General features: G+C 39.2%; 1 protein-coding gene across 3 annotated transcripts in view; it reads left to right on the plus strand.

Moving 5' to 3' along the window:
• CPLANE1 (ciliogenesis and planar polarity effector complex subunit 1) overlaps positions 1 to 15,011 on the plus strand; it is a 51,888-nt gene that overhangs the window by 10,465 nt on the left and 26,412 nt on the right. For all 3 annotated transcript variants that reach the window (XM_083703366.1, XM_083703368.1, XM_083703367.1), the window contains exons 13-25: positions 975 to 1,186; positions 3,066 to 3,146; positions 4,629 to 4,787; positions 5,550 to 5,705; positions 6,650 to 6,878; positions 7,888 to 8,027; positions 9,076 to 9,293; positions 9,564 to 9,728; positions 11,633 to 11,771; positions 12,816 to 12,925; positions 13,766 to 13,927; positions 14,078 to 14,186; positions 14,432 to 14,750. In XM_083703366.1, the coding sequence (XP_083559492.1) occupies positions 975 to 1,186; positions 3,066 to 3,146; positions 4,629 to 4,787; positions 5,550 to 5,705; positions 6,650 to 6,878; positions 7,888 to 8,027; positions 9,076 to 9,293; positions 9,564 to 9,728; positions 11,633 to 11,771; positions 12,816 to 12,925; positions 13,766 to 13,927; positions 14,078 to 14,186; positions 14,432 to 14,750 (2,199 nt within the window). The remainder of the gene's footprint in view (positions 1 to 974; positions 1,187 to 3,065; positions 3,147 to 4,628; positions 4,788 to 5,549; positions 5,706 to 6,649; positions 6,879 to 7,887; positions 8,028 to 9,075; positions 9,294 to 9,563; positions 9,729 to 11,632; positions 11,772 to 12,815; positions 12,926 to 13,765; positions 13,928 to 14,077; positions 14,187 to 14,431; positions 14,751 to 15,011) is intronic.

Below are 15,011 nucleotides of genomic sequence, written 5' to 3' on the forward strand. Positions count from 1 at the left end.
TCCCCACATCTCATTCAAAGCTGCTGCTCAAAATAATCTATGTTCATCCTTTATTGGGCTCAGAATTAGTTCCATGGTTCTTTGGATCCCAACCATTGTGCTGTGTTGCATAAAATGGGAGTTGCAAAATATATTATTTCCTTTGTTTATTCAGTTTATTTCCTACTCCTTTCCAGGGTCTTGGGTAGCTATTGCAATTAAAATAAAACACCCAATCAAATTAAAAGATATCGCACACAAGTGCTAGTCATTGACTGCCATTCTAAGAGGGATAGTTCTAAAGCTTTTTTGTGACATTGTGTGATATTAGACTTTGCTGGATTTCTAAGGGATGGGAGAGGAGTTTTTTCATAGGATTTTAAAAGATCTTACTTAGGCCTAAATGGTCAAAGCGAAAATTCAAAAAGTTGCACCCACCATACATATTCCATTATTAATTATTACTTGGATAATAGCTTCCTTATCTGGCTTTTAGTTAAATAGGCTACAGTTGTCAGTGGTATCCAACCTTACAAGAGATTACTTTATGGTTAAGGAAAAATGTTGCAGATACAATGTAATTAATGTTTAAGTAGACTTTTTGTGTGTCCTTTACATAAACATTAACACCTCAGAAATCCACATTCTATAGAAGTTTAGTGTTATTGAGTTAATAAGTTGCTTTGTAACTTTTATCTATCTTGATCATAGTAAATTTATGTACAGTATATTTAGCAGGGAAATCTTGGGAGTTAATTTTTTCACCACAACTAGTAATAATAAATTCAACAGAAGGTAAATAAAAGTAGTGATAATTGTGATAATGCACTGAAGTATCTGATAGGCTTAATTCACTGATTTACTAGCTTAATTCACTGATAAGTGAATTAAAACATAATCTGAAGTTTTAAGGCATTATTTCCTAGCATATTAGCATCACTAATTTTCTCTGATCTGACTTTTGCTGTAAATATTTGATTCTTTTTCAACTTCAGGGTAATTGTAATGTGGCAACTGTTATATAAGCATGTTCTTTGGTACTGGACACAGTTAAGGAGAAAAGCGCATAAGTCAAGCAAGTCAGTAGCTGAAATACAAATTACATATGAAGGACCAACCGTTGAAGCACTGGCAAGTCATACACAGGCAATTTTACAGTCTTCGGGAGAAAGATTAGAACGAATACTGAAACTCAACTCTGTGATTGGTTAGTATCATGCAGAACACTGTGATCAGTTGATTTTTGTAACTGGACTATTTCCTGAGCTTCAATTTTGATACTATTCTTCTGCAATAATAATGAGTGGGACAAAAAGTCAGCTCCATATTTTATTTTGTAATTGCACATATGTTTCAGTATGTCAATTAAATTAGCATTTAGAGTTTGCTTAGCCAATAGCTGGGAAGCATTACATTGTTGTGATACATAACGGAAGTGACCTTCCATTTTGAACCTTCAGATGGTTTATCCTGGTTGGGTAAAGATGTCCATGCTGCTTTGAAGACACGATAATTTTACTTATCTTAAATAAATCAATTTAGATTTTACTGACATTAACAGTTATTGTCCAGTATCAAGTTTCTTAGCAAGGTACTTGAAAAGGTGGTGGCATTTCAAGTCTAGAGAGTGTGGCATGATACTGAATTCTTCATTCTGTTTCAGCTCAGTTTGCAGCTGCCTCCATCACCCTAGTGTGTCCCTTTTGGTTCTCCTGGAACCAATGATTTTCAATCCATTGACCATTGTATGCTTCTGAGTTGCTTTGCCAGAGTAAGAGTTGGGGCAAGGATGTTACAGTGCTCTGATCCATTCTGGGGGAGCATGTCCAGAAGGTGGTGCTGGAAGACTTCTCTGTCCCTTAGCTGCAGGGTATTTTTTTAATCTTGCTCCTTATACATTTTAACATCTGCATAAAACTGCTTGGAAGGGTCACCTGGTGTTTGTGCCAAGCTGTTGCTATTATGCAAATGACACACCGCTATGACATGTTTTAGTGAACTAATCCTGGGGAGGTTGTGTAATCCCTGAATTGATTTCTGGAGGCAGTTCTTATTTCAATAAGGGTAAATAAGATGAATCTTAATAAAGATTGTATTTTACTTTTTCTTTAGCTTTTATTTGTAGTTTACACATTTTATTGTAATTATTTTACCTGTTGCTAGAAACTGCTTGGTAGGGACATTGTCCCAAACATTTCTAATTAACTAATAAACCTAATTAATTAGAAACATTTCAAATTAATAAATAACAAAATTTCTGATCTAGAAACCTGACAATTTAAAATTTGTTTCCTTTCTCCAAAAATATCCTGTGCTTGTAATATGTTTTACAGTCTGCAGCTGAAGGTAGCATTGAACATTGTGGCAGTTTTATGATGCTTTTTTATTCATCCAACTCCCTTGCCAACTCTGCCTACCCCTCACCAAATCCTACACCCTCTTGGATCTTGCCAAACCCACCTACTCCCTTTAGAGCTCTGCAGACCACTCTCCCCTCCCCTCCAGCTCCCTTGGAAGAGTTCCTCTGCAGCTCACTGGGGCCTTCATGCTACATCCATTTCTCTCTTCTCTTTCATCCACACCCTCCAGTGCGGAGGCTGAAATGCTGTCATCACTGTGAGGTGGACCGCAGCAGAGTAGGATAGTTGCATGGGAGCTGCCCTAGACTATCCTGAATATTCCTCCCTGGATTGCTTGTCTGTTTGATTCTGTCTCTCTTCCACCTTGATTTATATCCCGCCTTTCACTCCCTTTAAGGAGTCTCAAAGCGGCTAACATTCTCCTTTCCCTTCCTCCCCCACAACAAACACTCTGTGAGGTGAGTGGGGCTGAGAGACTTCAAAGAAGTGTGACTGGCCCAAGGTCACCCAGCAGCTGCATGTGAAGGAGCGGAGAGTCGAACCCGGTTCTCCAGATTACAAGACTACCGCTCTTAACCACTACACCAAACTGGCTCTCAGTAGTGTGACATCACATTAGTTAGCAGCAGCGTCCCTCAGCAGTCAAGCGAACAGCTGTGTGACGACAGCCTTACTCTTTTACTGTATGTTAAGAAATGTATTGACTATTGGCTGAAATTTATTTAGGTGAGGAGCAATTTCTAATAGGGTCTTATAAAGAATCAGTGGAGGCATGGGAGAGAGCTCTTCAAGAAATAAAAGGAAAAGGTAAGGTAATAAGAAACTCTAAGCTTATTCTCATTGAAAAAGTGTTCTAGAGAAAGCGTAATAAATTGTGCAGTGGACATTTATTTTCTTCTATACATTGGCATAAACGTATGGAAGAAAATTTCTATACATTTTAAAACCTAAAACGGTCGTTTTTAGAGACCTGCCTTTTTCATAAGTCTATTGAGTGGCAACTCCTCTGCCAAGCCCTCTGCTTAGAGAACACTATTCCCAAAGAGGTTTGCCTTTCATGCACATTAACATCCCTTTGGGGTCAAGTGAAGACCTTTCTGTTCTCTCCAGCCTTCAGTTAGTAATATATTCCTACTGCTGGAGTTTTTAGTTTGTTGATTCTTATATTAATCATGCTTAAATGTTTGGGAAAGATGGATTTTTGCTTTTAGGTTTGATCGCTTTTAGTCTAGTTGATTGTTGGTACTTTTATATTTGTATAACAACAACAACAACAACAATTTATTATTTATACCCCGCCCATCTGGCTGAGTTTCCCCAGCCACTCTGGGCGGCTCCCAATCAAGTGTTAAAAACAGTACAGCATTAAATATTAAAAACTTCCCTGAACAGGGCTGCCTTCAGATGTCTTTTAAAGATAGGATAGCTGCTTATTTCCTTTACATCTGAAGGGAGAGTGTTCCACAGGGTGGACGCCACTACCGAGAAGGCCCTCTGTCTGGTTCCCTGTAACCTCACTTCTCTCAATGAGGGAACCACCAGAAGGCCCTCGGCGCTGGATCTCAGTGTCCGGGCTGAACGATGGGGGTAGAGACGCTCCTTCAGGTATACAGGACCAAGGTATACGTAATCTGTTGCTAAAGAATTCTTTGTGCTTCTTGTAAATTGCCTAGAGACCTTGGTATAAGATGACAAGTGAGTCAAAAACATTTGTATCTAAGTTTTAGCTTTTTGAAAAATGGCAACCCTAGTTTACAGTGTTAAGAGTAGAACTGGGAAGATTCATATTCAAATGTCCACTCAACCACAAAGCTTCATATGTGATGTTTATCACCTTAGCATTCATTACAGAGTTGTTGTTTGGAGAGGGATCCCACATACATCATTCTGAGCTTCTTGGAGGAAGGCTGGGATATAAATGCAATAAATTAAAGCAAATGTTAGGTTTGACCATTGCATTTCTTCTGTCACAGTAACTGGAGAACCTTCACCTTTTCAACTTCTCTTTGCTTTGTGTCTTTTGAAGTACTGGAGTTGAAGAGCATTATTCAAACAATATGGACCCATTCCTGTTTGAATTACTGTTAACAGTAACCATGAAAAAAATTCAATGGAGTTGGTTTTGGTCCTGTATAATCCTATTCACCTTATTTGTTCCTTCTGTATGTGATAGTACATCTGTGGGTGGGTGAGGAGAGCTTAGTACACTCATATAGGTTGGGTTTATTTTTCATTACATCCCCAGGGTTTATATTTTTAACTGGATAATTATTTTGCTTTTTAATACAGGAGGCAAGAGAATACCTTTTCTTCAAACTCGATATTATCTTGCTATATTATATTGCCATCTATATCACTACAATGTAAATGAGGCTCAGGGTCTGTGTGATCATCTAGTGAGCGAGCTTCTAAAACGAACTCAAATATCTGAAAGGGATGATGTGTCAGGTATGTGAATGTGGAATATCCTAGTATAGTTAAATGAATGATGTGTAACATAATTTGTCATTTTATCCCATTATTTAAAACTGTAACATTATTGCAATAGAGTGGTATTTTTGTTGTTTTATAGTGATTATAGAATTTATATTTAAGACTTGACTAAGCATCTGTTAGTTGCTTAATTTTTAAAAGTCCCTTTAAGAATCCTTTATCTATTTTAAATATATCTTTCCCTCAGAATTGTAGAAGTATGGTGACAAACAGCTGTCTTTTATAGTTAGCAAGCTGGTTAAAAGATCAGATTTTAAAGTCCCATTAGTTTGAATGAGATATTGTCCTTCAAGCTTAATATCTGGCTGTGATTTAATAACACTATAGTTTGGTATAATCAAGTACAGTGTAACGTTGCAATCATATATGCACTTTTTTGAAAGTAAGTCCTGTTGGACTTAGTGGGACTTGTACCTCAGTAAATAAATGTAGGATTGCACAGTTAATCAGGTTTTATTGTTATTAAATTCTTACTAAAGGAATTCTATAGAGTGAAGCTTACGTATGAGTTGTCATCATGCAGGAAGGCAAAGTTGATGTACAAAAGAGGCTTCTAGGGTTTTATTTTGGAAAGACCAAATAATTCTTTCAGCACAATATGTAATGTACCTTTGCCTTAAGTAGCAATGAGGGTTGATAGGCTTGAATTTATCAGCTATATCTTTTTATTTCTATAGCAGATATTTTGTTTATGTAAGACTCTTTAAACTCTTTTAGGTGCTGAGCAGATGATAACAGATGTTCATACTGAAGCTATATTAGCAGTGGTTCAGTCTCTGGCACGATTCATGGCAGCTTACTTCACTAATGAACCACTTTATGTGCTTCCTCCACATAATGTTGATGTTTTACCCTCGCTTCATATCAGACAAGGTATTCTGTTAATGCTGTCACATGTACTGGTTTACTATCATCCAGACAGAGTTAGGATTTCAAAGCCCCATTGATGTTAGTGGAAGAAGAGTTTTCCTCAAAACTTCATATCTGCCATTTTTATATTAGTTTAGAGTCTCTTGTCTCAGGCTCATTTTATAAAAATCTCTAACCTCCCCTCCACACACACACACATTAGAGTAATAATCCTTCCTTCTCTTATCTTGTGTAATTTTTTGAGTGAAGATTGACTTTCCTTTATGAATGTATTTCTCATTATGAGTTTTTGATGTGCATTCACATTTCTGTTCTAGCACAAACAATTAAAAATAAGTGGGGAAAGGGAAGAGCAGCAAAAATCAAGAGTCATGGTAATTCCCATAAAAAGCATGGTCTGAATGATACATTGCATTATGAAGACTGTAATTCACACTTAGTAAAGGTAAAGGTACCCCTGCCCGTACGGGCCAGTCTTGACAGACTCTGGGGTTGTGCGCCCATCTCACTCAAGAGGCCAGGGGCCAGCGCTGTCCGGAGACACTTCCGGGTCACGTGGCCAGCGTGACATGGCTGCTCTGGCGAGCCAGAGCCGCACACGGAAACGCCGTTTACCTTCCCGCTGGTAAGCGGTCCCTATTTATCTACTTGCACCCGGAGGTGCTTTCGAACTGCTAGGTTGGCAGGCGCTGGGACCGAGCAGCGGGAGCGCACCCCGCCGCAGGGATTCGAACCGCCGACCTTTCGATCGGCAAGTCCTAGGCGCTGAGGCTTTAACCCACAGCGCCACCTGCGTCCCTTGTAATTCACACTTACTTGCGAGTAATTCAATTGGAACTCAGGGGATTTTCCACTTAAAGATGTGTAGAACTCATTTGGAAATCATACAGGAAGCAGTTAACAACAAAGCAAACATAGCTAACTAATAAACCTCCTTTGTATCTTAGACAGGTGTCTTCGTATTGTCCCACTACAGCACTCCATAGTCACCAATGCAGTTAAGGACCATGGTCTCTCGTGCGTCTGGACAGTTGAATATGCTCTTGATTTGTTGCTTGTTGGTGGACTAATTCCGGAAGCTGTGTGGCTAGCACATAAACTTGGAGACTGGAAAATGGCTGTTTCAGTTGGGGTGGCTTATCAACTGTATTGTCAACGTAGCAGTGGCTTCCCAATGTAAGTTGTGTTGGTATAAATTACAGAACTGCATGCTGCAGTGTTATTTTGCTTATGGACATATAAAATCTACTATTTACAATAAAATTAACTGAATGCCTTTATATCTATCTTTTATTATTCCTATTTTTTGTAAAAGAAAAAAGATGACATTGTCTTGTGTTGGTGATTTGGACAATAGTAGTTTGGAAAAAGATATGCTCTTTGCTCCTTTGACTCCTGCCCTCAACCTGATTCTTTCACATAGAGATAAGGAGGGCTCTGCAAGGAGTGCAGTATTATTGGGTGGTGGAATGATTAGGACAGATAATTTACATCTATTAACTGAAAGGCATAGTTCCCAGGAGTGCCATATAAACATAGCTTGATAATGACAGTGGTGTCTTCCATTCTATAATTCCAGTGGTGGTGGGTGCATCTAGCTCAGTGTTTCCCAACCTTGTGCCTCCAGCTGTTTTTGGACTACAATTCCCATCATCCCTTGCCACTGGTCTTGCTAGTCAGGGATGATGGGAGTTGTAGTTCAAAAACAGCTGGAGGCACAAGGTTGGGAAACACTGATCTAGCTGATAGCTGCAGTAATTGTAACATGATAGCTGCAGTAATTGTAACATAAGGTTACCAGATTTTTTCCAATGAATCCGGGGACACATCTCAACTTCAATGGATTTTGTATGGGGACTCATTTGTAAATCCGAGGACTGTCTCCAGGAAATGGGGATGTCTGGTAACCTTATTGTAACATCAGTTGAGCAAAGCAATCGTTAGCCTTCTGGTCACCAATTATGAAGTATCTGTGTCCACCATTTGAAAGTATCAAAAATACCAAGTGGGAAAGAACTGGTCCTAAAGCCCTTCAGATCATTACACAATACAGATGTTCTCTGTGCCTGTCATACTTTTTGAATTGTCACTGTACTTCCATAGATCCCATATATAACTGCACAGAAGTCATTCAGAGAGCAACAGTTAGAGACAAGCTAATCTCTTTTTCTTGATTCACTCTCAGGTCACAAAAAGTAGAATTCTGCATGCCATTACACTTGACTCCAACACAAATCTTTCAAGAAAAATTACAATCTTTTTTGGGCAAGCCAATCAACAGTGAAACATCAAATGAAGGAGACCCCAAATGCAAACAGTTCACAGGTGTGCAATTTATACATCTGAGTTCATTTTCTTGAAGTTGTTTTTTAACACATTTGTGGAAATGGTATGATTTCATGCAGTTATCCACCCTTTTCCATGATCAGGGAATGACCAGAGATGCTAGACCAGACATGCTAATGTGAATGCCATTTGTTTAATTATCTGTTCAGAGTTTCTGCATGTCCATGTTATTCCTTTACACTCTTCTGCATTTTTTATATGAACTATGATTCAATTCTCATTTAGATGGGAGATCTGTGTTTGGACTCTAGTATGCCAGTCTTCATGTGGGACTCACATAGCTGTATGGAAGAAAGGCTCTAGCCTAGCCAAAACAATTATATGAAGTAGCCTCTACTTGTAAAGTTTTTTCACCTCAATAGGTTGCAATTTGGTAAATCTGTGTGCAAACAAGTGTACCATGCACATACTCAGAGATTGCCTCATGCATGCGTATAGAACTTTGTAAGATAGCAGTAGGCCTGAGCGATATATTGATGGCATGGTGCCCACAGTCTTGAAAGAAGCAATACTCTGTCCACTCATTGAAAATCCAGCACTGGACCCAATGGAATGCAGCAGCTGTCAACAACATGCTAACACTCCATTTTGGAATAAGGTGGTGGAGAGGGTCATGCAGAGCATCTATCTACAGATGTTTCTGGAGGAAGCAAATTGTCTAGAATAGATCCATTTCATTCTGGGTTCAGGCTCAGATTTTGGACTGAATCATCATTGGTTGCCCTGAGGAATTACCTTCATCAGGAGAGAGATGAGACAGGAGGAGTGTGACTGTCTCTTCTACCTGAGCTTTTAATACCATTAACCACAGTATCCTGCTGGAAAATTTGGGGCATTGTGTCACCTTGGTTTTCATCCTACTTGCAAACTCATGTCCAGAGATTAGTATTAGCAAACTGCTCTTTGAGCCCCTGGTGGTTATGTTTTAGGGTCCCATAGAGCACTATTCCCCCCAGTGCTATTCAGCATTGATTGGAAGCATTATTAATGCATTTGCTTTATTACTTCCTCTGCTGTCTGTCTTTAGATCCTATTGAAGAGGAAGATGTAAATGTAATTTTTAGTTCAATAGAGGAAATACTGAAAGCAGCTGTTATGGCAGGAACAGACATACTGTCAGAGACATTTCAACTTTTGGTGGACTCTGCCAAGGACCTGAGCAGAAAGTTTTGTGGTTTGGTGCCTGATGGCTTATATCTTCCTGCACCACCCTTATATTGTCCTCAACCATCATTTCCTGGTGAAGTAAGTATATTTGGAAGCCATTTGATTGCTTCTTCTACTTTGTCTACACTTGACCTGAATTAGATGTTTCTTTTGCTTTTGGATTTTGAAACCATCCTGCTTTGGGGGAGGGGTTTGGGGGGAGTCCATTAAGCTTTTCTTAGAATTCCAGCCATAAATATAAAAAAGGGGTTAGGGTGGAGATAATTGAGTGGAGAATCTGCATTGTACTTGTCATTTTCATTGTTCATTGTCATACCCTTTATCCCCTTTTAATTTTGCAATATTTAGGAAGAACACATCGATTTAGCATTAAGAATGGAGAGAGTTTGTCGGCAGAAGGTATCTGGAGTTGTTCAGCGAATTCTTCTCCTTTTTCGGGCAGCACACTGTTCTTTCCCTGCTGCTCAGTGGTATATTGTGCAGCTGAAACGGGCACGGAAAATAATGCAAAAGGTATACTGATGAAATTGCTTTAAACTTTTCTTATAACTGATAATAACTAACTTTTGTAGGCTGCTAAATATGGTTGTGATTTTTTATTGATTTTATTGTTTTTTTGTAAGCCACTTTACATGGTGAATAAATTTTATGAAATAAGTATAAGGTGGGATCTATAAAATGCAGCTCAAGTGTCAATAGGCAGGGTAAAGAGGTGCAGACTTAGCATTTGATGGAAGGAGTATAATGAAGTGCCAGATGCACCTCTGTGGGGAGTGAGTTCCACAGCTTAGGGGCCACCACAGAAAATGCCCTCTCCCGGGCTGCCAGCCCTCAAGCCTCTGAGGGCAGAGAAAGTACCAAGTGGGCCCCCTCTGCCAATCTCAGCACTCAAGAGGGTCTATAGGGAGGGAGGCAAGTCTTTCAGATATTTGGGGCTTTGAATCTTGGTTGGAAAGGGGGGACATGTAATAAAAAGGAGAATTCCTGGTTGCCTAGATCCAGGTTTGGGGCAAGAACTCTTTGGTGTGAGAACCCCAGCAAAGATTTAAAAATAAAATATGCAACAAAGTAAAGCATGTAATTATAGACTGTTAGACCTTTAAAATATCCCTTTCTAAGTTGCTTCCAAAGTTCCTCTCTTTCCTTAGCTTAGAAAGAGACCACACGTTTGGTAAGTAAAAAATGGCTTACAGTGGAACCTCGGGTTGCGAACGTGTTCTGTGCGGGAGGCATGTTCACAACCCGCAGCACTGTGTCTGCGTACTCGCGTGATGCAGTTCAGCACTTCTGCAAAGCATGATTTAGCGCTTCTGTGCATGCGCGAGTGCCGAAACCTAGAAGTAACCCGTTCTGGTACTTCCGGGTTCGGCACAGTCTGTAACCCAAAAACATGCAACCCAAGGTATGACTGTACTTACAAATTATTCAAAGGTCAGATTCATGTGCTTTTCCATATAGCATTAAGAAAAGACAAAATATAGATTCAAAAGTGATGAATGTTTCTAAAATATTTGCATAGAAACACAAAGATGGTTTTGTAGAAAACCATGCAGTCTGAGCTTGCAGCAACCAGCCCAGACCAATTTACATGTCAGAGTTCACATGGTAGAGTGATGGGGGGACAAAAAGCTTAATAAACCTTGATAACTTTTCCTCCCAAGGTATGGGGGAGTGACTTAACTAGGCCAGGCAGGACAGCATACTCTTCATACATTACCCCTTCATTCATTAATTAAATGTAAGCAAGTTGGTAATATGAGGCTGATTATCTCATAAATCCCTTCCCAGGCAAATATAACAATTGCATGTAAATTAATGAACCACCCAGAATCCCATCTTGACGAGAAGGTTCTTGAAACTCTCCTAGTAGGGGCTTGGTGAGAATGTCGGCTTTCATTTCTTTGGTTTGACAGTGTGCCAATTCAACAAGTTCATCTTATATCACCTGACTCACATAGTGGTATTTCATCCTAATAATGTGTTTAGTTCTTGCATGAAACTTCTTGCTCTGAGATAATTTTGAATAGCTTTGGATGTGCTCCATCAATCAGACAGGTTTCTCCCCAAACAACCCAAAGTCCATAGTCTGTTGGTCAATCCAGACCAGTTTTCTGCATGCCTCTGTTTCACCTGTGTACTCGGACTCTGTGGAAGAAAAAGCTACAGTAAACAAGACCCAGTAAACAAGACCATTTTCAAACATAAAGAGAAAGCCACCTGTTGATTTGTAATCCTTTATGTCTCTGGCCTAGTCAGCATCCATGTAACCTAGATGAAAATGCTTCTTTGGGGATATGTAACAATGTCCAGACGTTCCAGAAATGAGAACTTGGGACACATAACAACTCAGTCTTTTCAGGAACACTTGCTTATCTAAATTGTTCTCTTGTAACCTTTGCTTTTTTCCACTCTTTCAGATTCGCAAGAAAGGTGCTCTTCCCTCATTAAGTGCTCTTCCAGAAAATTTGCTTAATTATTCTAAATGTCATACAGTGTTCTTAAGGCCTACATCTTCTGGTGATCATGGACTTGACAGTGTTTCATGTAAAACTATAGGTTTGTATCTAGAGAAAAGTGCACAGATGCTGTAAATTGTTGAAATGGAGTAAAAGGTCAAGTTGGAGTGGCAATGCCTATTCACAATGGTCCTTTTGAAACACCCACCCTTCGTTCTGAAGGTATTTGTCTACTAGTTTAGCCAATGAGCCTAGAAAATAGCAAAGACCCTTTGTTCCAACTCCTTGCCATTTTACTGATCACTTACTGTGAAAGCTACCTTTGTTCTCCTAAGACTTGAAAATGATGTACTAAATATAATATTTGACCTGTTGTTGAAAAGAGTATAAAAACAAAGAGTCAGATTCTCAGCTCCAGTTCTTTTCATGTTGACTTTCAATCAATAGACAGGTCTGTCCACTAGAAGTACTTTAAGGGTGTATTCATCAAAGTTAGGAGGAACCTCTTGCGAAGCACAGCCAGTTCAGTCGCCACATGTAAAGAATCATTTTTTTCTTTGGGGGCTTTTATGTCATGAAACAGTGCTGAACAGAAGTTCATGAAGCTTCCTGCAGACATCTAAAGTGAATGTAGTCTGATCAATGTGAATTTTGCAGAAAAAACATTTGATTTTCCTCTCCCTTGATGAAATGCCACCCGATGCAAAATTGTATTCCAACATGAATGCACCATTATAAGCTATAGGAGTTTGTAGGCTACTTTAATTTGCCCCAAATCTGGGAATGTGGTCAGATTTATTTAAGAACCTGGAAGGTGCAATGAACCACTTTATCACCTAAATCTTTGTTTCCCTTTTATGTACTAATCCTGTCTTTTCCCCCAGGAAAGTCTATCAAATATTGCTTGCCCATAGGATGAGGAATATACTTAAAAATTAGTATTTCCAATTGAAGCTTATTGACAAAACATGCTGCTACAACAGTCTGTGAGCAAAGATCATTTTTTAAAACCAACATTTTGTTTAGATACTGCCACTTATAAGTTAATGATTTTTAGTGAAAATGTTGATAATTTATATTTATTTTACAACATTCTTGTTCTCTTGCTTGATCAAAACTTTATCTCACTGGCTTCCTCTCACAGCATGCTTTAGAGAACTATGCGCATTGTGTTGGATGTTTCATGTTCGTGAAAGATTATCTGACAGTTGCAGACGGTACCAAACTGCAAGAGAGAACTTGGAAAATCAGAAGGTAATATTAATAGCATAGAACTTTAACATCATAGGCAACTATACTGTCATCTCTCCATTGCTCTTAAATGGCCATCTTATAAATGGCATGTTTGTGCTAAAAAAAAAAAAACAACAGCCAGGACTGAGGCTCAGAATATAGATACAATGCAGACGTCTTAATTTTAGCCCAGATCCACCCCACTCACTTGTAAAATGGGTGTACGTGTCCAGTTTTAAAAGCCAAAGCAGAGTTTGTAGCAGTGCTGAACTCTTTCCACAGCCTGCACTCTCAGGCATGCTTAGGAAGCTGCCTTATGCTGAGTGAAACCAGTAGTCCATCTAGCTCACTATTGTCAGGAGTCTCTTACAATCCTACCTGGAGATGCTGAGGATTGAACCTACCACCTTCTGCATTCAAAGTAGATGTTATTCCCCTGAGCTATAGCCCTTCCTCTAAATTTTCTGAGTGTGGGGTGGGGGACATAGAAGCATCAGAACTGAAGACAGTCTCCAAGTCTTCAGGCATGTCCTCTGTTTACCTGGGGCTTGCCAGGTGAGAAGCTGCACACATCTCTCAAGGACCGAAAAGAAACAGAGAACATGTTCATGTATCTTCCAGTTGAACTTGCTTCTAGTGTTGAGTATCATCTGGGGGAAATGTGGAGGAAGGGAAGCTTGTGGAGGGGGAGAGTTTAGTTTTCCTAACCTATGCTCTCCTTTTTGCTCCTAAAGTTGGGACTTGAACCCAATTCCACATTTTATATGTTATTGGGACATACCGAGGTTTAAACAAACAGGTCTGCTGCCATCACAGGTAGTTTGAGACTTTTACACCTATTGCTTTGTGTTATTTCTTTAGGAATGTAAGACAACTGAATTTGATGCCTGTATAGTTGAACACTCTTTCAGTGCATTGGAGTGGGCTTGCCGAATGCTCCCTTTTGCTAGGTTCATGAATGTTGAAGAACTTGTACAGGATATCATTTTAAGCCTTACTGGAGAATTGCCACCAACCAAAAAGGTAATATTACCTAGATCAGAAATTATAGGGGATTACAGAGTTTAGCTTCCTTTATTAATATTTTCTTTTTCGTGTTTGTTGTTGTGTGTAGATCTTCCAGAACCTATGTTAAGCAGCTTAAAATTATCTTGACATTGCTCTTTTGTACAGGTGGCAGAAATTTTGGTGAAAGCATTTCCAAACCCTGATGATGTAAGAGTCCCATTAAGAGATAAATATAATGCTCTGCACCAGCGACTTAGACACTGCGTAGTCAAAGGTACCATTAGTGGTGATGAAGAAAACAAAGTGGACAACTAACTTATCCACATTTTTCTTTAAAAAAAAACAACACAAAGCAAACCAAAAAACCACCCCTTCCTTGGAAAGTGGTGGAATGTTCAAAGGGTGGAAATGTTCAAAGGGTCATATGTTATTTGAAAGGCATTTTGTATGTATTTGTTTACATATACTGTAGTCTCTGTAGAAAAAACATAGTAACAAATCTTATGTCTCTTTGATTAGGTCCCAACAATGAAGAAATAATGTCTGTTGTAATACAGGCTTCGCATAAAGTGAATATGAAAACATTAAAGCGTGTGATAAGGAATATAGGACGCCATCAAAGAAGCATCTGGGAGCCACCAGAAGAGGAGACACAAGATCCTGAAGCTTATTGCTATGATAGATTTTCTTTGGGGACTAGTGTAAGCAGAAGCACAATTTCAGATCTGGGAAACTCTCAGGTTTATAGTGATGCTGAAACAGCAGACTCAATCTCAGAAGCTTTGCTGATGGAAGAAACAAGAAGGCACATTTCTTCACAGACGCAAGAACATCACAAGTATGAGTTTATGATATTGCTGAACATAGTTCATTTCACCTTCCAACCCTTCATAGCAAGTTAATACTTGGGCAGTCGAGAAAAGTCCAATGTAACTGCTCCGCATGGTTAATTGGAAATAAGCTGCACTGTATTCAGTGGAGTGTATTCCCAGTTAGGGGTGCATTGGATAGTAACAAGCAATTCTGCTTCTGTAGCTCCATCAGTGTGGGAACTACATGGAAACTTAGCAGAGTAGTAGTAGTAACTACTATACTACTA

The sequence above is a fragment of the Podarcis gaigeae genome (genome assembly GCF_964106915.1).
Source record: "Podarcis gaigeae genome assembly, chromosome: 11".
NCBI classification, from domain to species: domain Eukaryota; kingdom Metazoa; phylum Chordata; class Lepidosauria; order Squamata; family Lacertidae; genus Podarcis; species Podarcis gaigeae.